This window comes from Pseudophryne corroboree, chromosome 2 (assembly GCF_028390025.1).
Source record: "Pseudophryne corroboree isolate aPseCor3 chromosome 2, aPseCor3.hap2, whole genome shotgun sequence".
NCBI classification, from domain to species: Eukaryota; Metazoa; Chordata; class Amphibia; order Anura; family Myobatrachidae; genus Pseudophryne; species Pseudophryne corroboree.
This window is the reverse complement of record NC_086445.1, coordinates 638864975-638891954: the sequence shown is the minus strand read 5'-3', so window position 1 is coordinate 638891954 and position 26980 is coordinate 638864975. Positions and strand designations below refer to the sequence as shown.

General features: G+C 45.4%; 1 protein-coding gene across 2 annotated transcripts in view; it reads left to right on the top strand.

The window, feature by feature from the left end:
* The window catches only part of CEPT1 (choline/ethanolamine phosphotransferase 1), a 508394-nt gene that overhangs the window by 423784 nt on the left and 57630 nt on the right, over positions 1–26980 (top strand). For both annotated transcript variants that reach the window (XM_063954949.1, XM_063954948.1), the window contains exon 7: positions 7831–7989. In XM_063954949.1, coding sequence (XP_063811019.1) covers positions 7831–7989 — 159 coding nt within the window. The remainder of the gene's footprint in view (positions 1–7830; positions 7990–26980) is intronic.

Sequence of the window (26980 nt, the reverse complement as noted above, 5' to 3'; positions counted from 1 at the left end):
GAATTGGGTATTCAGAGAGTAATCTACCTCTGAACAAAATATCTTAAATTCATTTAAGGATTCAGGCGTTGCTACACATTCAAATGGTATCCATTTACGCGGTAGTGCGTGTGATGGGTTTGATGGTGTAGACAATGGTCATGATGGAATATACTTGGTTCCATTAGATACATCAGCAATGTCTGATCATTTCTTGGTAGAAAGGTTTTTCATCAGACAATAAAAGCGCAGATTATGGTCTTCCTCTGGAAGTTAGGAGATCAATAGCTTGATGGTTATTGGACATCCTATCCTGGACAAAGGAAGGCTTTGTATACCAGAGGGCAATTCTGACAATGGATGCCAGCCTGTGTGGCTGGGGTGAAGTGTCAGGAAGGAATTTCTTCCAGGGGCAGTGGACCAAGGAAGAAATATTGCCTGCCAATTAATATATTGGAACCTCGGGCCATATATATATATATATATATATATATATATATATATATATATATGGCATTTATTCAGGCAAAGAATATCCTTTTGATGAATCCAGATCGAATCTGCTCGGACATGCAATGGCAGTGGCGTACCTCAACCATCAGGGAGGCTCTCGCAGCCAAAACATAATGAAGCAGATAAATTACACTTTAAGGTGGACAGAAATTCGATATCCAGCCTTGTCCGCAGTACTTATTCCGGCATTCTTAAACTGGGCAGCAGATTTTCTCAGTCAGCTCGCCATTCAGGTAAACATATGGACTTGTACCCCTAGGTCTCAAAAACTCTGGTAGATAATGGGGGTTGCCGGAGATGCAGCTCATGCCGTCCATTCAGAACAACAAAGGTTTCGCAAACGGGTCAAGAATAAATCCCACAGCGATCTTCTGGAGAACTTGTCAACTTTCGTCTGGTTCATGTGTTTCCACCAATCACCTGGAGATGCAGGGTGATACGAAAATTAAGACAAGGTAAGGGTGCTGTGACACTAACAACTCCAGCGTGGTCCAGAAGACATTGATACACAGATCTGCAGAGGAGGTCAATGGATGCTCCATTCATACTTCTGCAACGGCCATGTCTACCGTCTCAGGGTCATGGTTATCACAAACACCCGGATTGACTGTTTTTGACTCTCGAGACTTCCATCCTGAAGGCTAGAGGACTCTCTGAATAGGTAATTCTAACTATGCTCAGAGCAAGGAAAATTCCTTAGTTCGCATTTATCACCAAATATGGCAAGACTATATTCAATGGTGTAGGGATCAAATATCTGATGCTTGGTTTTTCAGAATTTCCAGAATCTTAGCATTCTTTCAGGTATGAATGCATAAAGGTTATGACCAACTTCCTTGAGAGTACAAGTGTCAGCAATGACTGTATGGTTCCAAAAGATAATTGCTAACCTACAGGATGTGCACATTTTTTTCCAAGGAATGCGACACATTAAACCTTCTTTTGTTCTTCCTACAGTGCCTTGGGATTTAAGTTAGTCCTAAAGGCCCTTTAGGTTGTCCTAATTGAACCACCTGAAAGATTGGATCTTAGATGGTTGACAGCTAAAGTTCTTTTTCTACTGACCTTGCTTACGTTAGAAGAATTTCAGATTTAGGGGCATTGTTATGGCATCCTCCATTTCTGAATTATTTATCCAGATAGAGCAGTTCTTTGAACCAAATCTGGGTATCTTCCTAAGGTGGTTTCTGAATTCCATCTTAACAAATAAATTGTAGTCTCGGACTTAAGGGCCCGACTTTACTGCGGTAGATGCATCGTTGGACGTAGATCATACAAGTGCCATCAGAAAGACAGATACTCTCTTCATTCTCTATGAATTTCACAAGAGCGGATGGCCTGCGGATAAGCAAACACTGGTAAGGTGGCTTCGGATGACGAGTTCAGAAGCATATTCTTAAACTGATCTCCTTCTTACGGCTAATGTCTCTGTTCACTCTACTCGTAAGGTAGGTCCATCATGGGTTCATTAGACATTATGCCATGGATACCTTTGCCTCTCATGACACTGAATTCGGGCGAAGGATTCTCCTGTCCAATCAGGAGCGTCCCCACCACTAAATTGCTTTGGGAAATCCCAATGTTATCCTGTGGATAACCTGTGGACCCTGCCAGAGAAATATCTGTTATGGTAATAACGGTATTTCTCCTAAATCCACAGGGATACCACCCTGACGCACTTGATTTGAGGATCCTTTTACTCACTAACATCTTCCTTCTTGTACTGAAGGGTGTGCATGTGTGAACTTCTCGCCTGATTAGGGCTACTATGATGCTCCTGCCTTGAGCTTTGGGAATTCAACTGATTTGCCTGAGCCAGGAGGCAGGGATATATGGACGGGCCAGTTGCATGCTGGGAGGCCTAAAAGCTTTGACCGATTGGTGCAAATACGCTGTCACTTCATCATATCCCAATGTTATCCTGTGGAGGAGAAATACCGTTATCAACGGTAAGTTCTTACCATAACATATATTTAACGTGTTTTGATTTCCTGCGTTGTTAAACATTGAACGTATATGGAAATTGCTGAAGTGGATGCAAAAATTACGGTGAATACTTAGTGAGCACGATGGCGCAAGTTGGCAGCAACTGGAAATGGCCATCATCACCAGATGAAATAGTTTATATACCTTCATAGTTAATCAGGAAGATAAACAGGCCTACACTGATTAATTCACAGGTTTGAGTAGTTTGTATCAGAACCCTTTGACTGGGGACAAAAATGTAACGTGAATCACATTCGTATGTAACATGAGTACCTGTCAAAATTGATTTTAAGTATAGTTTGGGTAACTTTCAGTTTTTTGTTTGTGTGTCAATCATACTTTTAGGGTCTTAGAAATGTATAGTGTAACAATCATATTGTAAAAATAATTAGGAGAGCAGAATAAATATATGCATATGTAGCCACTCTCAGCTTTGCCACCGAGCATCCCAGTCGCGGCTAGTGTGCCCTTGCACTATGACGTACATGCTTGTGCCGCCATAGGAAATAAATGGTCCTGCGGCACGGCATGCCATGTGTGCTTGTACGGCTGTGCTGTGGGTGCGATGAACGTGGCAACATCTGTAAGTCCCGTCCGTTCCTATGTTCATTCTGTTGTAACATGAGTCACGCATATAAACAATGAAATGTAACTACTAAAAGTGTTTTTTTGTTTTGTTTTATGTCTGCTTCTAAGCATTAATTATGACTACCTACCCTATATATTATTGTCATATTTTAAAAATGTTAAATATCGGCTTTTGTGTGTGGAACATTTAAACAAAAAACAAAAAATTAACATGAAATGTAACAGGAGTCACATGGAATGACCCATATGACCATCACAGAGCATATAACATTATGCATTCACTGTAGTGTAATGCTAATGGGAAGCAATTTATAATCACATAATTGTGAATGTACCATTATTCTGAAACAATTTATTAGTCCCAAATGACGATCAACATAACAGTAATCACAGCGCCGGAGGCTGTGCTCGCCCAAATGGAGCAACACTTGATTTGCTCAATTAAAACAAGAAATCTAAACCTCCCTAGTGCATATAGCGCAAGAGCATATAGCAAGCAAAAAACAGGAAAAAGAAAACATATACGTCCCTGTTTTAAAACCGTAGAGTCAGATGTTTCATTCTCAGATTTTCCAAATAGATGATGTTCAATATAGATGTCACGATGAGGAATATGAAAATAAAGAACACAAAAACCAATGTGTAGTATTCCACACAGAAATTTGTTTCAATCTCAAATTTTTAAGTTCAATGCGGATGGATGGCTATTTGAATGTGGAGCGTACCCCAAAACTCACAAAGGAGAACGGTGTACAGGACACATCAAGGTATCTTTAAAATCTATAGATTTTCATATACAGCGTACCCAGACTCACACTTGGTGGTGCAGGATGAATCCTATAAAGGTATCTTTAGTTTGTCTTCCTTTTTCATAAACATGAATCGTTGAGTAAATCTCATGTAACCTCAGTTTGATATGGAAAAGAACAGAAAAAGGAAGACCAATGTGTAGTATGTAGGGCAACCACGTTTCATTTAAATTTAGCCTCGTAGTAGAGGGTGATATTACAGACACACCAGACAATCCTTCAAAATATATGGTTCCACAAAAGATGGCGTACCCCAACTTACACTTGGTAATGTAAGATAAATCCTATAAAGGTATCTTTCAGTGGACCTTCTCCCCAATATAAAGGAAACGGCACGTAATGGATGTTACAAAAATATCTTTATAGAGATATAGTAGTTGTGATGTAAAGCGTACCCCAACTCACACTGTGTGATATAGAGTGAATCCTATAAAGGTATCTTTTGGTCAACCTCTCTTCCCGATGTGAATAAAACCAGCACACGTGATGAAAGAGAATGAAAAGGTATCTTTACAGATGTATGGTGATCTCCATATAAAGCGTACCCTGACTCACGTATATAAGTGAGATGATGTTCCCATAAAGGTATCTTTATATTATGTATCCCGAGTTTCACGTCCACACCACGATTTTTCTTAAAAAACTGATTTTTATTCGGCTACACAATACTTTCCACAAACTCCGCCGCGGAGTGTACAAAAATACAAAAAATAAAAAAGAATATTTTTAGCCCCAAAACGAGACCAATAAACAATGTAAAAAATCAAGACATAAAAACAAGTCAGGAATTCGTCCAAGTTAAAAAAGGATAGCTACTCACACTCCCAGATGTGTATTCAATCAACGCGTTTCGGTCGTAACGACCTTTATCAAGATGAACTGGAGTGTACTGGGGTGAGATATTTATGAGACAAATAACCAATCGTGATGTACAGGAAGTGACATCATTCAATTAAATATTAAATAGACAAGCAATGTGCAAACCATAATTTACTATTGTTCAGCATAAAAAACCTGACAAGATAAAGCAGGGCCTAGCTTCATTAATGTGTTTTTCTTCAAATATAATCAAATAATACATAAATAGATGAAGTCCGGTTCTGTTCCGTCAAATTACGCTGGCCGGAAGTTCCGGTTACTCGAAGGAAGCCGGGAGATGTAGTTTTCTGTTTGTTCATTCTGTAGTTTAAGCGCTTGGTTTGCGCTGATGGCCGGGAAATGTAGTTTTAACCATCCCGGTTTTGTAGTTCTATCTCCTCGATTCCCGGAAGTGACGGGTCACGTGATTTCCGGAAGTGACGGGTCACATGATCGGCGATGCCGAGGCATTAACAATAGGATTATGGGAGTTGTAGTTTACTACAAATAAACACAGCACTGTAAATTCAAACTATCGAAATAAACATAGAACATGTATAATATATATATGCAGTCAAACTTAAACAGTATTATTGATACTAATAGTTCTAATAGCACAGGAATATTTTGTATGTAGGCAGAATGATTCTCTACATTATTTGTGTCTAGACTGGATTCCAATTGAATAACAGTTCAATAGAGCTGACAGACTTCAAGAGTTACAAAAACCACTTTAATTCGAAATCACTATTAAGACCATATGGGTCTAAGGTGTTGTAATTGTAGATGCAACTCATTTCGGTCTTGGCCAGAGCACATGCTGTATTTTTATTTCTTAATGACGCTTTGACATGTCTAATGCCAAAAAAACCTGTGATCCCAGAAACCGAACAGTCGTGCACATTCTTGAAATGAAATGTAAAGACAAAGAATGTGTGGCAATACCCTTTTTTATATTTCGGATGTGCTCTCCTATTCTAATTTTAAGGGCGCGAGATGTTCTTCCAATGTAAAATAAATAGCATTTACACCTAATGGCATACACCACATTCTTGGTGTCGCACGTTGTAAACTCTTTAATATCAATGACAGTATTATTGATAGAGATACTCGTGATTTTGCTGGTACCCTCACTCTTGATGTTCTTACAGCCGGTGCAACCTCCACATCTGAAAAAACCCTTTGACAAGGTTTTTACTGTGGACAAAGAGGTAGGAAGAGCACTAGCTACTAGTTTATTCTTTAGATTAGGGGCTCTCCGGTAAATGTGAACCGGTTTTTCTGGTATAAGAGAACCTATTATGGGATCCTTTTTCATAAGATTCCAATGTTTTTTAAACACATGTTCTATGGATCTATATTGAGAATTAAATTCTGTGATGAAGGCCCATTCATACTTGTCGTTCTTCACAACTGGTTGGGTCCTATTTGCTAAGAGGTCTTTCCTATCTATCCTATTTGTCTTTTCCGCAGCCTCTTCGATTTTTTCTTTGCTATATCCACAAGTTTTAAATTTTTGAACTAGATCAAGAGCTTGGCACTGAAAAGTCACTTCACTACTACAATTTCTCTTAAGTCTTTTTAATTGACTCACAGGGATAGAATTAAGCCAATTCCCGTGTTGACAGCTCGTCGCTGCGATATATGTGCCACAATCAGTAGGCTTGGCAAAAGTTTTTGTATGGATTTGTTGGTCTTCGATGTAGACTGTGATGTCTAAAAAAATTGATGGTTCTTTGACTCATATCAAAAGTGAGTTTAATATTTCTATCATTCAAATTTAGGGATGTACAAAAATCCCTCAATGTAGTCTCATCCCCTCTCCATACAAAGAAAATATCGTCTATATAGCGTGTATAGGACACCAAGTTCACCCCGAGTACACTGCTGGACCAGATGGTTTTGGTCTCCCACAACCCCATAAAGAGGTTAGCGTAACTCGGGGCGAACTTTGTACATCCCTAAATTTGAATGATAGAAATATTAAACCCATACATCTGTAAAGATACCTTTTCATTCTCTTTCATCACGTGTGCTGGTTTTATTCACATCGGGAAGAGAGGTTGACCAAAAGATACCTTTATAGGATTCACTCTATATCACACAGTGTGAGTTGGGGTACGCTTTACATCACAACTACTATATCTCTATAAAGATATTTTTGTAACATCCATTACGTGCCGTTTCCTTTATATTGGGGAGAAGGTCCACTGAAAGATACCTTTATAGGATTTATCTTACATTACCAAGTGTAAGTTGGGGTACGCCATCTTTTGTGGAACCATATATTTTGAAGGATTGTCTGGTGTGTCTGTAATATCACCCTCTACTACGAGGCTAAATTTAAATGAAACGTGGTTGCCCTACATACTACACATTGGTCTTCCTTTTTCTGTTCTTTTCCATATCAAACTGAGGTTACATGAGATTTACTCAACGATTCATGTTTATGAAAAAGGAAGACAAACTAAAGATACCTTTATAGGATTCATCCTGCACCACCAAGTGTGAGTCTGGGTACGCTGTATATGAAAATCTATAGATTTTAAAGATACCTTGATGTGTCCTGTACACCGTTCTCCTTTGTGAGTTTTGGGGTACGCTCCACATTCAAATAGCCATCCATCCGCATTGAACTTAAAAATTTGAGATTGAAACAAATTTCTGTGTGGAATACTACACATTGGTTTTTGTGTTCTTTATTTTCATATTCCTCATCGTGACATCTATATTGAACATCATCTATTTGGAAAATCTGAGAATGAAACATCTGACTCTACGGTTTTAAAACAGGGACGTATATGTTTTCTTTTTCCTGTTTTTTGCTTGCTATATGCTCTTGCGCTATATGCACTAGGGAGGTTTAGATTTCTTGTTTTAATTGTGTACGTGAAATGTGGTGACATTTTTTTAAATCTCTAAGTGCTACAGCAGCATTGCGCCATTTAGGTATACTATCCTTTTACTTTTTGTTAACTTGATTTGCTCCATTGGGCGCCATCTAATGGCCACCCTCTTGTTACAGTATATAGAATAAACCTGTGCCTTGTATTTAAGGACCTACATATGTCTACTTTATTACTATTTTTTTTTACAGGGTACCAGTGTACTGTCTCCAATGCTACATATTGGCAGTGTCATTATCCTAGCCACTATGATTCACAAGAAATCTGCTATACAGCTATTTGAAAAGCACCCGTGCCTTTACATTCTCGCATTTGGATTTGTTTCTGCAAAAGTGACAAACAAATTAGTGGTAAGAATTTTTGAAAGTTTAGCTTTTATAATCACAATAGGTAACATACTATATACTTGTGCAGTTTGCATTGTGTGTCTTACAAGTTACACACACACACACATATATATATATATATATATATATTGATTGATTGATTGATTGATTGATATATATATATTGATATACAGTAATTGAAAGAAATTTAAAAGTTGCAATTTTAAGGTACAACGCAGCCTTTAGTAAGGATGCAATTATCAGTTCTGTAATTCATGAAGTTTGGCTGGAATTATTGTTATTTCTCTAACGTCCTAGTGGATGCTGGGGACTCCGTAAGGACCATGGGGAATAGACTGGCTCCGCAGGAGACATGGGCACTTTAAGAAAGAATTTAGATTCTGGTGTGCTCTGGCTCCTCCCTCTATGTCCCTCCTCCAGACCTCAGTTTGAGACTGTGCCCGGACGAGCTGGGTGCTGTTCAGTGAGCTCTCCTGAGCTTGCTGTGAGAAAGTATTTTGTTAGGTTTTTTATTTTCAGGGAGCTCTGCTGGCAACAGACTCCCTGCATCGTGGGACAGAGGGGAGAGAAGCAGCCCTACTCTCTGAAGCTAGGTCCTGCTTCTTAGGCTACTGGACACCATTAGCTCCAGAGGGATCGTACACAGGATCTCACCCTCGTCGTCCGATCCCAGATCCGCGCCGCCGTCCCCCTCGCAGAGCCGGAAGACAGAAGCCGGGTGAGTATGAGACGCAAGAAGACTTCGAAATCGGCGGCAGAAGACTCCGTTCTTCACTGAGGTAACGCACAGCACTGCAGCTGTGCGCCATTGCTCCCACACACCTCACATACTCCGGTCACTGTAAGGGTGCAGGGCGCAGGGGGGGGGGGGGGGCGCCCTGGGCAGCATATGGACCTCTTTTGGCAAAAGTACACATATATACAGTTGGGCACTGTATATATGTATGAGCCCCCGCCAAGAAAATGTATATTTAAGCGGGACAGAAGCCCGCCATCGAGGGGGCGGGGCTTCTTCCTCAGCACTCACCTGCGCCATTTTTTCTCCACAGCTCCGCTGAGAGGAAGCTCCCCAGGCTCTCCCCTGCAGATACACGGTAGAAGAGGGTAAAAAGAGAGGGGGGGCACATAATTAGGCGCAAAAATCAATATAAGCAGCAGCTACTGGGTTAACATTAAGTTACTGTGTTATTCCTGGGTTTATAGCGCTGGGGTGTGTGCTGGCATACTCTCTCTCTGTCTCTCCAAAGGGCCTTGTGGGGGAATTGTCTTCAGATGAGCATTCCCTGAGTGTGTGGTGTGTCGGTACGTGTGTGTCGACATGTCTGAGGTAAAAGGCTCCCCTAAGGAGGTGATGGAGCAAATGTGTGTGTGAGTGGTATCTCCGTCGACAACGCCGACACCTGTTTGGATATGTGAAATTAAGTGCTAAGGAAAATTTATTGCACAAAAGATTAGAGAACAGACAGGGAATCTACCCATGTCTGTCCCTATGTCGCAGAGACCTTCAGAGTCTCTCAATGTTTACTATCCAAAATAATAGACACTGATATCGACATGGAGTCTGACTCCAGTGTCGACTACGATAATGCAAAGTTACAGCCAAAATGGCAGGAAAGTATTCAATATATGATTATTGTAATAAAAAATGTTTTGCATATCACTGATGACTCATCTGTCCCTGACACAAGGGTACACATGTTTAAGGGGAAGAAAGCTGAGGTAAATTTCCCTCCTCTAATGAAGAAAAAGAGCGGGAATCTCCAGACAAGAGACTGCAGTTTCCCACAAAGAGTTCTCAGGGAGTATCTTTTCCCTATTAGGGCCAGGATACGATGGGAATCTTCCCCTAGGGTGTCACGTTTGCCCAAAAGGTAGCGCTGACTTAACAGCTATCCTCAGGGATCCTGCAGATAGCATGCAGTAAAAGTACTTTGAAGTCCATTTACACACATTCTGGTACACTACTCAGACCGGCGATTGTGTCGGCATGGGTTTATAGCGCTGTAGCAGCGTGGACAGATACCTTATCAGCAGAGATTGAGACCCTAGTATGTATATATATATATATATATATATATATATATATATATATGTGTATATATATATATATATATATATATATATATATATAAAAGATGCTGTCTTAGATATATATATAAAACATGCCCAAAGAGACATTAGTCTACTGGGTTCTAGAGTCAACGCTATGTCGATTTCTGCTTGACGTGTCTTGTGGAACATGCAATGGACAGGTGATGCCGACTTAAGAGGCATATGGAAGGTTTACCTTACAAGGCTGAGGATTGTGTGGAGAAGGGATCTCGGACCTGGTCTCCACAGCTATAGCTGGTAATTCTGATCTTTTGCCTTATATTCCAGCACAGCCTAGGAAAGCACGACATTATCAAATGCAGTCCTTTCGATCACAAAGAAACAAGAAAGTCCGAGGTGCGTCCTTTCTTGCCAGAGGCAGGGGCAGAGGAAAGAAGCTGCACAACACAGCTAGTTCCCAGGAACAGAAGTCCTCCCCGGCCTCTACAAAATCCACCGCATGTCGCTGGGGCTCCACAGGCGGAGCTAGGCCCGGTGGGGGGCACGTCTTCGAAATTTCAGCCACAAGTGGGTTCACTCCCTGTTGGATCCCTGGGCAATAGATATTGTGTCTCAGGGATACAAGCTGGACTTCGAGGAGATGCCCCCTCACCGACGGCCCTGCCGGCTTCCCCCCACGAGAGGGAAATAGTGTTAACTGCAATTCACAAATTGTATCTTCCACAGGTGGTGGTCAAGGGTCCCCTCCTTCTACAAGGAGGGGGTTATTATTCGACCATGTTGTAGTCCCGAAACCGGACGGTTCGGTTAGACCCATATTGAATTTAAGTTCAAGATGGAATCGCTGAGAGCGGTCGTCACAAGCCTGGAAGGGGGGGATTTTATGGTGTCTCTGGACATAAAGGATGCATACCTTCATGTCCCCATTTATCCACCTCATCAGGCGTACCTCAGATTTGTGGTACAGGATTGTCATTACCAATTTCAGACGTTGCCGTTTGGTCTTTCCACGGCACCGAGAATATTTACCAAGGTAATGGCGGAAATGATGGTACTCCTGCGGAAGCAAGGGGTCGCAATTATCTCATACTTGGACGATCTCCTCATAAAAGCGGGATCAAGAGAGCAGTTGCTGATCAGCGTAGCACTTTCTCTGGAAGTGTAACGGCAACACGGCTGGATTCTAAATATTCCAAAGTCGCAGTTGGTTCCTACGGCTCGTCTGCCTTTCCTAGGCATGATTCTAGACACAGACCAGAAAAGGGTTCATCTCCCGATAGAGAGAGCTCAGGAGCTCATGACACTGGTCAGGAACCTATTAAAACCAAAACAGGTGTCAGTGCATCACTGCACTCGAGTCCTGGGAAGGATGGTGGCATCATACGAGGCCATTCCCTTCGGCAGGTTCCATGCGAGGACCTTTCAATGGGACTTACTGGACAAGTGGTCCAGATCACATCTTCAGATGCATCGGTTAATCACCCTATCCCCCAGGGTCAGGGTGTCTTTCCTGTGGTGGCTGCAGAGTGCTCACCTTCTCGAGGGCCGCAGATTCGGCAATCAGGACTGGGTCCCGGTGACCACGGATGCAAGCCTCCGAGGGTGGGGAGCAGTCACACAGGGAAGAAATTTCCAAGGTCTGTGGTCAAGTCAGGAGACTTGTTTTGGTGAACAAGCCCTGCCCTGGGTGAAACGTACGTCCAATTCTACAGACGTCACGGTGACGTCACTCGGAATCCCCGTGCAGAGAACACGGCTCCGATCACGGGCGACAAGAGAGACACGAGCCTTACTGCAGCGGCTACCGCATACACAAGAACCTCATACAGGTATTCCGGTGCTCTCTCATTGACAAGCAGCGGGACTCGTCTCTCTGCAATGACCCTCGGGCCACCAGAGACTCTGTGACCCGCGGCTATCAACAGCAGCAAGCACCCTCTTCTTTCTTCACATCAGTGCCGGCCACCCGACTCTCTCACCTCCCATTCACTGTGGAGTTCCACACATGGGAAGGCAGTAGAAGTTGGCGGACACCCGGCCCTGGTCTGACCTTCATACCTATCTTAGGTTCACATAAGGCATATTACTGAAATAGCGTTTTTTCTCTAGATAGATGCAAATGCCCGACGTGGTGTTACTGACTAACACATTTTTTCATGCATTTTCCTAACACCACGCAATCAGTTTGATACTTACCTCACATATTTATTCACCAGGCTGTGAATATCCGCTTCCTAAAGACCTCTTGACTGCACTTTAAGTAACTGCACACCCACATAAAAAAATATAGTGTGGGTTACTAGCTGCTACTTAATCACTATACAAGCTGGAATACCATTGCACTATAGGAAACTATAACAGAAACAGATTTTCCTTAAAGATGTGCAAAGAATGCAGTACTCTTCAATAAATAGAAGGTAATTCATTAACTAATTCTATAGGAAGTGTTATTCGTTATATTGTCTTGTTAGATGTCTTCTATCTGCTAACCTTTATAGAGGTGTAGCAAAAGGAATTTACACGTACAAATAATTTTAATGAATTTAATTAAATGAATTTTTAAACAATAATCTTTAAATGAGTGCCCCCACAAAGAGGTTTTCTTCTTTGGTTCCGTGGTCCTTTCCCGGGACAAAAAAACCCCAGTGACTTGCCTTCACATCAACATCCTGGAACTAAGGGCCGTATACAACGCCCTACGTCAAGCGGAGACCCTGCTTCGCGACCAACCGGTTCTGATTCAGTCAGACACCATCACCGCAGTGGCTCATGTAAACCGACAAGGCGGCACAAGGAGCAGGGTAGCGATGGCGGAAGCCACCAGAATTCTTCGCTGGGCGGAAAATCACGTAAGCGCACTGTCAGCAGTGTTCATCCCGGGAGTGGACAACTGGGAAGCAGACTTACTCAGCAGACACGACCTCCACCCGGGAGAGTGGGGACTTCATCAGGAAGTCTTCTCACAGACTGCAAGTCGGTGAGAACTGCCACAGGTGGACATGATGGCATCCCGCCTCAACAAAAAACTACAGAGGTATTGCGCCAGGTCAAGAGACCCTCAGGCGATAGCTGTAGACGCCCTGGTGACACCGTGGGTGTTCCAGTCGGTCTATGTATTTCCTCCTCTTCCTCTCATACCCAAGGTGCTGAGAATAATAAGAAAAAGATGAGTGAGAACGATACTCATTGTTCCAGATTGGCCATGAAGGACTTGGTATCCAGATCTGCAAGAAATGCTCACAGAGGACCCGTGGCCTCTTCCTCTCAGACAGGACTTGTTGCAACAGGGGCCCTGTCTGTTCCAAGACTTACCGCGGCTGCGTTTGACGGCATGGCGGTTGAACGCCGGATCCTAGCAGAGAAAGGCATTCCGGATGAGGTCATTCCTACGCTGATAAAGGCTAGGAAGGACGTGACCGCTCAACATTATCACCGTATATGGCGAAAATATGTTGCTTGGTGTGAGGCCAGGAATGCCCCTACGGAGGAATTCCAGCTGGGCCGTTTCCTTCACTTCCTACAGTCAGGAGTGAATTTGGGCCTAAAATTGGGGTCCATTAAGGTCCAGATTTCGGCCCTATCCATTTTCTTTCAAAAGGAGTTGACTTCTCTACCTGAAGTTCAGACGTTTGTAAAGGGAGTGCTGCATATTCAGCCCCCTTTTGTGCCTCCAGTGGCACCTTGGGATCTTAACATGGTGTTGAGTTTCCTGAAATCCCACTGGTTTGAACCACTCAAAACGGTGGAGTTGAAATATCTCACGTAAGGAAGGTGGTCATGCTATTAGCCTTGGCTTCGGCTAGGCGTGTGTCAGAGTTGGCGGCTTTGTCACATAAAAGCCCCTATCTGGTTTTCCATGCGGATAGAGCAGAATTGCGGACCCGTCCACAATTTCGGGCGAAAGTGGTTTCATCCTTTCATATAAACCAACCTATTGTGGTGCCTGTGGCTACTACGGACTTGGAGGATTCCGAGTTGCTTGATGTAGTCAGGGCTTTGAAGGTTTATGTAGCCAGAACGGCTAGGGTCAGGAAAACAGAGTCTTTGTTTATCCTGTATGTTTCCAACAAACTTGGTGCTCCTGCTTCAAAGCAGACTATTGCTCGCTGGATCTGTAACCCGATTCAGCAGGCTCATTCGGCGGCTGGATTGCCGCTGCCAAGATCAGTTAAGGCCCATTCCACTAGGAAGGTGGGCTCTTCTTGGGCGGCTGCCCGAGGGGTCTCGGCATTACAACTTTGCCGAGCGGCTACTTGGTCAGGTTCAAACACTTTTGCAAAGTTCTACAAGTTTGATACCCTGGCCGCGGAGGACCTTGTGTTTGCTCAATCGGTGCTGCAGAGTCATCCGCACTCTCCCGCCCGTTTGGGAGCTTTGGTATAATCCCCATAGTCCTTACGGAGTCCCCAGCATCCACTAGGACGTTAGAGAAAATAAGATTTTACTTACCGGTAAATCTATTTTTCGTAGTCCGTAGTGGATGCTGGGCGCCCGTCCCAAGTGCGGACTTCTTCTGCAAGGCTTGTATATAGTTATTGCCTAAATAAGGGTTATGTTATGGTTGCATCAAGGTTGACCTGTTGCTCTGTTGTTGTTCATACTGTTGACTGGGTATGTTTATCTCAAGTTATACGGTGTGATTGGTGTGGCTGGTATGAATCTTGCCCTGGATTACCAAAATCCTTTCCTTGTACTGTCAGCTCTTCCGGGCACAGTCTCTCTAACTGAGGTCTGGAGGAGGGACATAGAGGGAGGAGCCAGAGCACACCAGAATCTAAATTCTTTCTTAAAGTGCCCCATGTCTCCTGCGGAGCCCGTCTATTCCCCATGGTCCTTACGGAGTCCCCAGCATCCACTACGGACTACGAGAAATAGATTTACCGGTAAGTAAAATCTTATTTCTCTAACGTCCTAAGTGGATGCTGGGACTCCGTAAGGACCATGGGGATTAGCGGCTCCGCAGGAGACTGGGCACAACTAAAGAAAGCTTTAGGACTACCTGGTGTGCACTGGCTCCTCCCACTAAGACCCTCCTCCAGACCTCAGTTAGATTTCTGTGCCCGGCTGAGCTGCATGCACACTAGGGGCTCTCCTGAGCACCTAGAAAGAAAGTATATTTAGGTTTTTTATTTTCAGTGAGATCTGCTGGCAACAGACTCACTGCAGCGAGGGACTAAGGGGAGAAGAAGCGAACCTACCTAACAGGTGGTAGTTTGGGCTTCTTAGGCTACTGGACACCATTAGCTACAGAGGGATCGACCGCAGGACCCGACCTTGGTGTTCGTTCCCGGAGCCGCGCCGCCGTCCCCCTTACAGAGCCAGAAGCACGAAGAAGGTCCGGAAAATCGGCGGCAGAAGACTTCGGTCTTCACCAAGGTAGCGCACAGCACTGCAGCTGTGCGCCATTGCTCCTCATGTACACCTCACACTTAGGTCACTGATGGGTGCAGGGCGCTGGGGGGGGGGCGCCCTGAGGGCAATAAATAACACCTTGGCTGGCAAAATATACATCATATATAGTCCCAGAGGCTATATAGATGTAAAATTACCCCTGCCAGTATCACAGAAAAAGCGGGAGAAAGTCCGCCGAAAAGGGGGCGGGGCTTCTCCCTCAGCACATTGGCGCCATTTTCTCTTCACAGTGCAGCTGGAAGACAGCTCCCCAGGCTCTCCCCTGTAGTTTTCAGGCTCAAAGGGTTAAAAAGAGAGGGGGGGCACTAAATTTAGGCGAAATATATGTATACAAGCAGCTATTTGGGGAAAAATCACTCAGTTATAGTGTTAATCCCTGCATTATATAGCGCTCTGGTGTGTGCTGGCATACTCTCTCTCGGTCTCCCCAAAGGACTTTGTGGGGTCCTGTCCTCAGTCAGAGCATTCCCTGTGTGTGTGCGGTGTGTCGGTACGGCTGTGTCGACATGTTGGATGAGGAAGGTTACGTGGAGGCGGAGCAGAGGCCGATAAATGGGATGTCGCCCCCTGTGGGGCCGACACCAGAGTGGATGGTTAGGTGGAAGGTATTAACCGACAGTGTCAACTCCTTACATAAAAGGCTGGATGACGTAACAGCTGTGGGACAGCCGGCTTCTCAGCCCGCGTCTGCCCAGGCGTCTCAAAGGCCATCAGGGGCTCAAAACAACGCCCGTTACCTCAGATGGCAGACACAGATGTCGACACGGAGTCTGACTCCAGTGTCGACGAGGTTGAGACATATACACAATCCACTAGGAACATCCGTTACATGATCTCGGCAATGAAAAATGTGTTACGCATTTTCTGACATAAACCCAAGTACCACATAAAAGGGGTTTTATGTTTGGGGGAAAAAAACAGCCACTGTTTTGTTCCCCCATCAGATGAATGAATGAAGTGTGTAAAGAAGCGTGGTTTCCCCCGATAAGAAACTGGTTATTTCTAAAAAGTTACTGATGGCGTACCCTTTCCCGCCAGAGGATAGGTCACGTTGGGAGATATCCCTTAGGGTGGATAAGGCGCTCACACGTTTGTCAAAAGGTGGCACTGCCGTCTTAGGATACAGCCACCTTGAAGGAACCTGCTGATAAAAAGCAGGAGGCGATCCTTAAGTCTGTATTTACACACTCAGGTTATATACTGAAACCTGCAATTGCCTCAGCATAAATAGTGCTGCTGCAGCGTGGTCTGACACCCTGTCAGATAATATTAATACGCTAAGACAGGGATAATAATATTTGCTAACATTGAGCATATTTAAGACGTTGTCTTATATATAAAGGATGCACAGAGGGATATTTGCCGGCTGGCATCCAGAATTAATGCAATGTCCATTCTGCCAGGAGGGTAGTAGAAACCCGGCAGTGGACAGGTGATGCTGCATTTAAAAGGCACATGGAGATTCTGCCTTATAAGGGTGAGGAATTGTTTGGGGATGGTCTCTGGGACCTCGTATCCACAGCAACAGCTGGGAAGAAAAAATTTTACATCAGGTTTCCTCACAAAAGCCTAAAGAAAGCACCGTATTTTCAGGTACAGTCCTTTCGGCTTCAGAAAAGCAAGCGGGTCAAAGGCGCTTCCTTTCTGCACAGAGACAAGGGAAGAAGGAAAAAGCTGCACCAGTCAGCCAGTTCCAGGATCAAATATCTTCCCTCGCTTCCTCTGAGTCCACCGCATGACGCTGGGGCTCCACAGGTGGAGACAGGTGCGGTGGGGGCGCGTCTCGGGAACTGCAGGGATCAGTGGGCTTGCCCACAGGTGGATCCCTAGGTTCTGCAAGTAGTATCACAGGGATACAGGCTGGAGTTCGAGACGACTCCCCCTCGCCGTTGCCTCACATCAGCCTTGCCTGCTGCCCTCGGAGAAAGGTAGTACTGGCGGCAATTCACAAGCTGTACTTCCAGCAGGTGAAATCAAGGTACCCCTCTTTCAACAAGGCCGGGGTTACTATTCCAAAATGTTGTGGTACCGAAACCAAACGGTTCGGTGAGACCCATTCTAAAATTGAAATCCTTGAACACTTATATACGTAGGTTCAAGTTCAAAATGGAATCGCTCAGGGCGATTATTGCAAGCCTGGAAAATTTCAGGGTATCACTGGACATCAAGGATACTTACCTGCATGTCCCTATTTACCCTCGTCACCAGGTGTACCTCAAAATTGTGGTACAGGATTGTCATTACCAATTCCGGACGTTGCCGTTGGTCTGTCCCCGGCACCGAGGGTATTTACCAAGGTAATGGCCGAAGTACTTATCCCGTACTTGGACGATCTCCTTATAAAGGCGAGGTCCAGGGAACAGTTGTTCGTCGGAGTAGCACTATCTCGGGAAGTGCTACAACAGCACGGCTGGATTCTGAATATTCCAAAGTCACAGCTGGTTCCTACGGCGCGTCTACTGTTCCTGGGTATGGTTCTGGACACAGAACAGGATAAAAAGGGTTTCTCCCGGAGGAGAAGTCCAAGGAGTTGGCGTCTCTAGACGGAGACCTCCTAATACAAATACAGGTATCGGTGCATCTATGCACGCGAGCCTTGGGTAAAGATGGTAGCTTCTTACGAAGAATTTCCATTCGCCAAGTCCCATGCAAGGATCTTCCAGTGGGATCTGTTGGACAAGTGGTCCGGGTCGCATTCTCAGATGCATCGGCGGATAACCCTGTCTCCAAGGGCCAGGGTGTCGCTGTGGTGGTGACTGCACATCTTCTAGGGGGCTGCAGATTCGGCATACAGGACTGGGTCCTGGTGACCACGGATGCCAGCCTTCAAGGCTGGGGGGCAGTCACACAGGGAAGAAACTTCCAAGGCCTATGGAAAAGTCAGGAGACTTCCCTACACATAAATGTTCTGGAACTTTGGGCCATTTACAATGCCCTAAGTCAGGCTAGACCCCTGCTTCAACACCGGCCGGTGCTGATCCAGTCAGACAACATCACGGCGGTCGCTCATGTAAACCGACAGGGCGGCACAAGAAGCAGGATGGCGATGGCAGAAGCCACAAGGATTCTCCGATGGGCGGAAAATCATGTGTTAGCACTGTCAGCAGTGTTCATTCCCGGAGTGGACAACTGAGAAGCAGACTTTCTCAGCAGACACGACCTCCACCCGAGAGAGTGGGGACTTCATCCAGAAGTCTTCCAAATGATTGTACACCGTGGGGAAAGGCCACAGGTGGACAGGATGGCATCCCGCCTCAACAAAAAGCTACAAAGATATTGTGCCAGGTCAAGGGACCCTCAGGCGATAGCTGTGGACGCTCTGGTAACACAGTGGGTGTACCAGTCGGTGTATATGTTCCCTTCTCTGCCTCTCATACCCAGGGTAATGAGAATAATAAGAAGGAGAGGAGTAAGAACTATACTCATTGTTCCGGGTGGCCAAGAAGAGCTGGGTACCCAGAACTCCAAGAAATGATCTCAGAGGACCCATGGCCTCTGCCGCTCAGACAGGACCTGCTGCAGCAGGGGGCCTGTCTGTTCCAAGACGTACCGCGGCTGCGTTTGACGGCATGGCGGTTGAACGCCGGATCCTGAAGGAAAAGGGCATTCCGGAGGAAGTTATCCCTACGCTATTTAAAGCTAGGAAAGAAGTGAACGCAAACCATTATCACCGCATATGGCGGAAATATGTTGCGTGCTGTGAGGCCAGTAAGGCCCCAAAGGAGGAATTTCAGCTAGGTCGCTTTCTGCACTTCCTACAAGTCAGAGGTGACTATGGGCCTAAAATTGGGTTCCATTAAGGTCCAGATTTCGGCTCTATCGATTTTCTTCCAAAATAGAACTGGCTTCACTGCCTGAAGTTCAGACTTTTGTTAAGGGAGTGCTGCATAGTCAACCCCCGTTTGTGCCTCCAGTGGCACCGTGGGATCTCAACGTAGTGTTGGATTTCCTGAAGTCGCATTGAGTTGAGCCACTTAAATCCGTGGAGCTACAATACCTCACGTGGAAAGTGGTCATGCTGTGGGCCGTGGCGTCGGCCAGGCGTGTATCAGAATTGGCGGCTTTGTCATACAAATGCCCTTATCTGTATTTTATATGGATAAGGCGGAATTGAGGACTCGTTCCCAATTCCTTCCTAAGGTGGTATCAGTTTTTTCATGTGAACCAGTTTTCTGGACGTAGTCAGGGCCCTGAAAAGTATATGTTTCCAGGACGGCTGGAGTCAGGAAAACTGACTCGCTATTTATCCTGTATGCACCCAACAAGCTGGGTGCTCCTGCTTCTAAGCAGATTATTGCTCGCTGGATCTGTAGCACGATTCAACTTGCACATTCTGCGGCTGGAATGCCGCACCCTAAATCTGTGAAAGCCCATTCCACGAGGAAAGTGGGCTCTTCTTGGGCGGCTGCCCGAGGAGTCTCAGCTTTACAAATTTGCAGAGCTGTTACTTGGTCGGGTTAAAACACTCTTGCAAGAGTCTACAAGTTTGATACCCTGGCTGAGGAGGACCTAGAGTTTGCTCATTCGGTGCTGCAGAGTCATCCGCACTCTCCCGCCCGTTTGGGAGCTTTGGTATAATCCCCATGGTCCTTACGGAGTCCCAGCATCCACTTAGGACGTTAGAGAAAATAAGATTTTACTCACCGGTAAATCTATTTCTCATAGTCCGTAGTGGATGCTGGGCGCCCATCCCAAGTGCGGATTGTCTTCAATACTTGTATGTAGTTATTGCCTAACTAAGGGTTATTGTTGAGCCATCTGTTGAGAGGCTCAGTTATATTTCATACTGTTAACTGGGTGTAGTATCACGAGTTATACGGTGTGATTGGTGTGGCTGGTATGAGTCTTACCCGGGATTCAAAATCCTTCCTTATTGTGTCAGCTCTTCCGGGCACAGTATCCTAACTGAGGTCTGGAGGAGGGTCTTAGTGGGAGGAGCCAGTGCACACCAGGTAGTCCTAAAGCTTTCTTTAGTTGTGCCCAGTCTCCTGCGGAGCCGCTAATCCCCATGGTCCTTACGGAGTCCCAGCATCCACTACGGACTACGAGAAATAGATTTACCGGTGAGTAAAATCTTATTTTTTTCTGCACAACTTAATTTCCAAATACATTCAAAGGGACTAGACTCCTGTGACTTGAAAAACTATACACAATCCAAGATTAAGTGCACACTTTTGACACTAAGACCATAATACAGTTCTGTTGAAATCTGGAAAAATATATATTGTAACCTGAATATATATACAGTATATTTTGTAACCTGAATTTTAATATGAACACAAGGTTTTTGCACATTTGTTCACATTGTGAATGCAAATCTACCAGAGCAATAGCTGTTGAACGCAGCAAAAATATAGATTTCATAAACTCAATAATTTTAGAATAAGCATAAGTTTCTTAGTGCACATTTCTATCAATTTGCGGTTGCCTGTCTACCACATTAAGGTTCTTTCAGATGGGAAACTACACTAGCATTAAAGACCCCTATAAATACTGAAGATGGGTAGGGTGCTGGGCCAAAAAGAAGCAGTTACCAGCTTCCAAACATACAACATTCCAAGTAAGTTTTAAGGATTTCCATGCCTGAGCACGGATGGGTCAATCAAAATAACTGAGGTGTTAATAGTCACCTGTGCACAACTATAGCTATACTTAAAATACCTGGACTGATAAGGGGGGTACACACAGACACAATACACAATCTAACACATCGCTCATTTCACCGCTGGGTGAAATGAGCCTCCCCCCCCCCTCGCTCAGCACACATCGCGCCGTGTGCTGAGATAGGGAGAGATGTGTACTGCGTTCAGGATAGATCGCTCAGCACACATTTCTGGAGAAATCTCCCCGTGTGTACAGGGCTTAAGTGTGCCTTGAGGCCATAGTTTGGAAACACTGGTGTTATTTGTTCCAGTAAATCGGTTACTTTATTTAATCAGACCGGCATCCCTTTATAGATTATATACTGTATAGTGTATATCAGGTAAATAATTTCTAAGGTACTCCACAGCACATCTCTGGGATTAAACCATTTTACTTCATACTTTCATTCATATATTGTACTTCCCAATGAAATAAAGTGGCAATAGTGTAATACTGTGTAAGAATTTTAATTAACAAGACATTTAAAATAAAATGTCCATACATGAATAGTAGAAGTATAATTATCTGAGGTCTTAAAGTGGTGATCATCAAAGGTGAGAATTTATTGGGTCCAAAGAAAAGTCCACACACAATGTATGTCTTCAAGTATCCAGGTGGAGTGTCCCATAGAATAATTCCAACGCCCTTTTATCCTTATCCTTGGACTTCCTCAGGATGTGTGTAGAATGAAAACACACACACACACACACACAATCATATACATAGTAAACTTCTGACACTGCTTTACGAAGAACAACTCTTCACTCTGGTTGCATTGTCAGGTGGCTTCTTTATTCCTCACAAATGTTGTAACGTCACATTTATTCACCAAACATGACTTCCCTGAACACTAGCTAAGGCCCACTGGCCCTCTCTGTCATTTGTCAGCATCAGAAGCCCCGCCCACTGGTTTCCACAAACCTTTAACCTTTACATACACCAAATCAATCACATCCAGGTAGTGCAGCTGTGTATATAGCAGGATTCTTAATCCTACCTGCTCCTTGTCCTAGGGAGTATATATGTATGTGTGTGTGTGTGTGTGTGTGTGTGTGTGTGTGTATATATATATATATATATATATATATATATATATCTATAGATATATATAGATATAGACAAATATATATACGAAAGAGACCATATTTTTCACTGAGATAACTTGGCAGTGACAAAAGTAATTTCCACCCATCATAGTTTATTCCATCTATACTTATATTATAAGTACGTTATGTCTGTTTTCTGCAGCAGGATACATTGGTTTCCACAGGAAAACATTGGGTGTAGAGTGGATCTTGATCCAGAGCCAACAGGCTAAAGCTTTAGCGTGTCCCAGGATGCATTGGGGCCTCCTATATAAACCCTGCTTCCAGGCACGGAGAGCTCAGTTTTGAGTTGGTGCCTTCAGCAGCAGGTCACCTAACAGGAGGGCTGCACTGGGCAGCCCTGAAAAAGCTTTTCTAAGAAGATTTCTTCAATTCTATTCCCGGTGCTTGCGGCGGACATGCTTCCGCTTAGGCACACAATCTCAGACTGATGTCCTGGATCGCGTGGCTGCTACGGGGAGGATGTAAGTGGGTCCCCCAGGTGGGACCCGTCATTAAATCGTGTTCCGTCCACAACCTTGGGAGACAGGTTGCGGCGCTGGTGTGGACACTGCCACCGAGCAGGGACCCCACTAGACCTCCAGGACATAAGAGTACAGGTTGGGTGTAGTAACGCCCCATTTAATAAGGCTCTGTAGTACCAGTGGTGGAAGTCCAGCATAGGGGAACCGGCCCTGGCCCAGGGCACCGTCTCTGAGTAGATTTTTCCCTCATTCCCTGACAGAGACGCTGGCGCCATCTTCTGAGCATAGTTGCTACTGGTCTCTGGGATTGCAGGGCAAGGTTTCCCTTGTAAAGCCACCTGTATACAGCGCTGTGACTTTAAAAACGCTGGAGTTTTATACATGCCTTTATGCAGACAGCGTTAGTTAAGAAAACGTGTACCTGTTACAGAATATATTGTGCGAGTATTCTTATATATACCTCCGGTCTTGGACCGCGCTGTAGTAACTATATACTAGTTTAGTGTAGCTTTATTGTGATAATAATTTCTGCATTGCCTATGACTGTGTGTGCCTGTATCTGCTGTGTGGTTTCACTGTGTGTTTCCCAGATATAACTGTCACTATGGTGGTCATTCCGAGTTGTTCGCTCGGTAATTTTCTTCGCATCGCAGCGATTTTCCGCTATTTGCGCATGCGCAATGTTCGCACTGCGACTGCGCCAAGTAAATTTGCTATGAAGATTGGTATTTTACTCACGGCATTACAAGGTTTTTTCTTAGTTCTGGAGATCGGAGTGTGATTGACAGGAAGTGGGTGTTTCTGGGCGGAAACGGGACGTTTTATGGGAGTGTTTGAAAAAACGCTACCGTTTCTGGGAAAAACGCGGGAGTGGCTGGAGAAACGGAGGAGTGTCTGGGCGAACGCTGGGTGTGTTTGTGACGTCAAACCAGGAACAACAAGCACTGGAAGAGTAAGTCTCGAGCTACTCAGAAACTGCACAGAGAAGTCTTTTCGCAATATTGCGAATCTTTCGTTCGCAATTTTGATAAGTTAAGATTCACTCCCAGTAGGGGGCGGCTTAGCGTGTGCAAAGCTGCTAAAAGCAGCTTGCGAGCTAACAACTCGGAATGACCACCTATATTCTGTACCCTCAGAGGCTAGGTGCGTCTGGGTCTGCTAATATAGTGTACTCAGTCACATAATACCGGATTTATTCACAGGTGTAGTACTTTTTCTGATAATATCGTACTTAGGGGGTAACTCTCGTCCTGATTGCTGCTGTGCGTTTCCTCACAGCGAGTGATTAGGTCTGAACTGCGCATGCACCGCAATGCACAGGCACGACGGCCCGCAGCGTTGGGGAGCGACGGGCAGCGACAGGTTGGTGCTAAAAATCCGGATGCACCGGCGATCGCAAGAAGAATGACAGGAAGAGGGCATTTGTGGGTTGCAACTGACTTTTAGGGAGTGTCCGGAAAAACGCAGGAGGGACCTGGCGTTTTGTGGGAGGATTCGTGATGTCGGCTCCGGCCCTGATCATTGCAGCGGCTGAGTATGTCCTGGGCTGTGTAGAGACTGCACAAACTGCAGAGTTATGTATCAATGGGAAACTCCACCGCTGGTGGATTCTCACGTCACTCGGCTTGTGGTGTCATTCACTCTGTCACCACGGTCACCTCACTGAAGTAACCGACAGATAAGCTTGAGGAGGGATGCCTCCTGGGCTGCAATTATGGTTTCAGGCATTAGAGGAAGAGCTGCCCTAGGATATATCTGACAATGCCAGACAATACCTGTCTCATAATACCACCGCCACCTGATACGTTCAGTAGGCGTCCTCTGAGGCGGGTGTATTGGCAGCTACGGCGTCGACCACGTCTGTCCTGGCTCGCCGCATACTATGGTTGAGGTCATGGCAAGTGGACCTTAACTCCAAAAGACCTTGGAGGTACTCCCCTTCACTGGGGACATTATGTTTGGAGTAGACCTAAATAAAATAGTGTCTGATATAGCAGCCACTAAGACGGCTTTTTCTCCCCACTACTAATCCTTCTACACAGAAGGCAATAGGTACCACTTTCCGTTCCTTCCGGCCTCAAGGTAATGCAAAAGGTCAGCCATACCCGAGACAATCTCGTGCTCCCAAAGCCCAAGGCCAAACAATCCTGGGCAGCCCGTCAGCCTGCTTCAAAACATGACAAGCCTGCTGCATGACGGGACGTGCCTCCCTCTGGGGGATCCCAGGGGGTGGGAGGCCGACTTCTACAGTTCACCCAAATCTAGTTAAAGACCACTTCAGACGCATGGGTACTGGAAGTTGACTCTCACAGGTACTCTGTCTCGTTCAAGAGACGTCCCCCTCGCTAGTTTTACACTACGGCCCTCCTTTCGGGTCCATTGAAGGTCCAAACTCTACAAACTTTGGTGAGTTCCCCCCTGAGTACAGGAGTGATTGTGCCGGTACCTCAGTCCCAGAGAGGTAGAGGTTATTAATCGACCCTGTTTCTGTCTCGAAACTCACTCGGCGCCTCATTGGATCAGATTTCACATGATCTCTTTGACTTCGGAGGTTCGCCTGTCGCTGACCTGATGAATCCAGGACCAGCAAGAGCATGGGCTGTCCCTTCTGGGTCCCCGACTGGGTTCTGCTGACAACGAACGCCTGTCTGAGGGGATGGGGAGCGGTGTTGGAGCAACATTCTTTTCAAGGTTGTTGGATCAAGGAGGATTCACTCCTTCTAACAAATATTCTGGAGCTGAGGGCAGTATTCAATGCACTGTTTCTCGCTCTACCTCTAGTACAGAACAGGCCTGTTCAAGTACGATCAGACAGCGCCACTAATGTGGCATACATAAACCATCAGGGCTGCACTCGAGGCCGCATTGCAATGATGGAAGTGTCCAAAATGCTTTGTTGGGCGGAACGCCATCTGCCAGCCATATCGGCAGTGTTCATTCCGGGTGTCCTAAACTGGGAAGCGGCTTCCTCAATTGCCAGGACGTGCACGCCGGAGAGCGGAGTCTTCATCCGGAAGTCTTTCAACTCCTAGTGGACAGATGAGGCCTACCAGACGTAGCCCTCATGGCGTCTCGACACAATCACAAAGTTCCGGTCTTCGGATCAAGAACCAGGGATCCTCAAGCAGCGCTCGTGGATGCACTGGCAGTTCCATGGAACTTTCAGCTGCCCTATGTGTTCCCTCCAATGTCACTCCTGCCCAGGGTACTATGGAAGTTCAAGCAAGAAGGAGGAATACTGCTTCTAGTTGCTCCAGCGTGGCCTCGAAGGCAATGGTTCTCAGACCTGCAGGGTCTATTGACAGAGAGACCCCTTCTACTTCCGCAGCGCCCGAACCTTCTCGTACAGGGCCCTTGTCTTTACCCAGGCTTGGCCAGACTGGCTTTGGCTGCGTGGCTCTTGAAGCATCACTCCTGACGGCCCTAGGATTTTCAGAGGCAGTTATCCAGACTATGCTGAAAGCCCGCAAACCGGCCTCTGCCCGGATCTTTCTTCACATGGTGTGCTGATAAGAATTATGGTGTCTCTACGTTCAGAACTTCCAGAATTCTGGTTTTTCTGCAATGAGGCCTTGGCTTAGTTCTCTGTCTGGCCTCCCTCAAGGTTCACTTATCTGCCTTGTCGGTATGGTTTCAGAAAAAAATTGTATCTATACCTGACATTCATACTTTCACTCAGGGCGTACTTAGGATTCAGCCTCCCTATGTTCCCCCTGTGCCTCCATGGGTTTGACTGTTGTGCTAAAACCCCTGCAAGAGTCTCCATTTGAACCTCTTGCGTCGCGGACCTTAAATGGTTCATGGCCAAGGTCTTTTTTTTGCTGGCTATTGCCTCGGCAAGACGGGTGTCGGACTTAGGTGCTTTGTCCTGTCATCCACCCTATTTGATTTTTCACCGTGACCGGGCAATTCTTTGAACACGACCGGGTTATATGCCTAAAGTGGTGTCATCTTTTCACCTTAACCAAGAGATTGTGGTTCTGGCCTTTATCTCTTTAGACTTGTCTTCCAAAGTGCATTCTTTGGATGTGATAAGGGCTCTCCGTATTTATGTGGAGAGGTTTGCCTATCAGGAGGTCAGATTCCCTTTTTGTACTGTTTGGTTTCCACAAATGTGGCTGGCCTGCGAATAAGCAAACCTTGGACAGATGGATTAGAATGGCGATTGCGCAAGCTTATATGCAGGCTGGACTCCCAGCTCCTGCTACTATTAAAGTCCATTCTGCTCTGTCTGTTGGACCTTCTTGGGCGGTCCGCCGTGGCGCTTTCGCAAAACAATTGTGCAAGGCGGCTACGTGGTCCAGGGAGGCTGCTGGC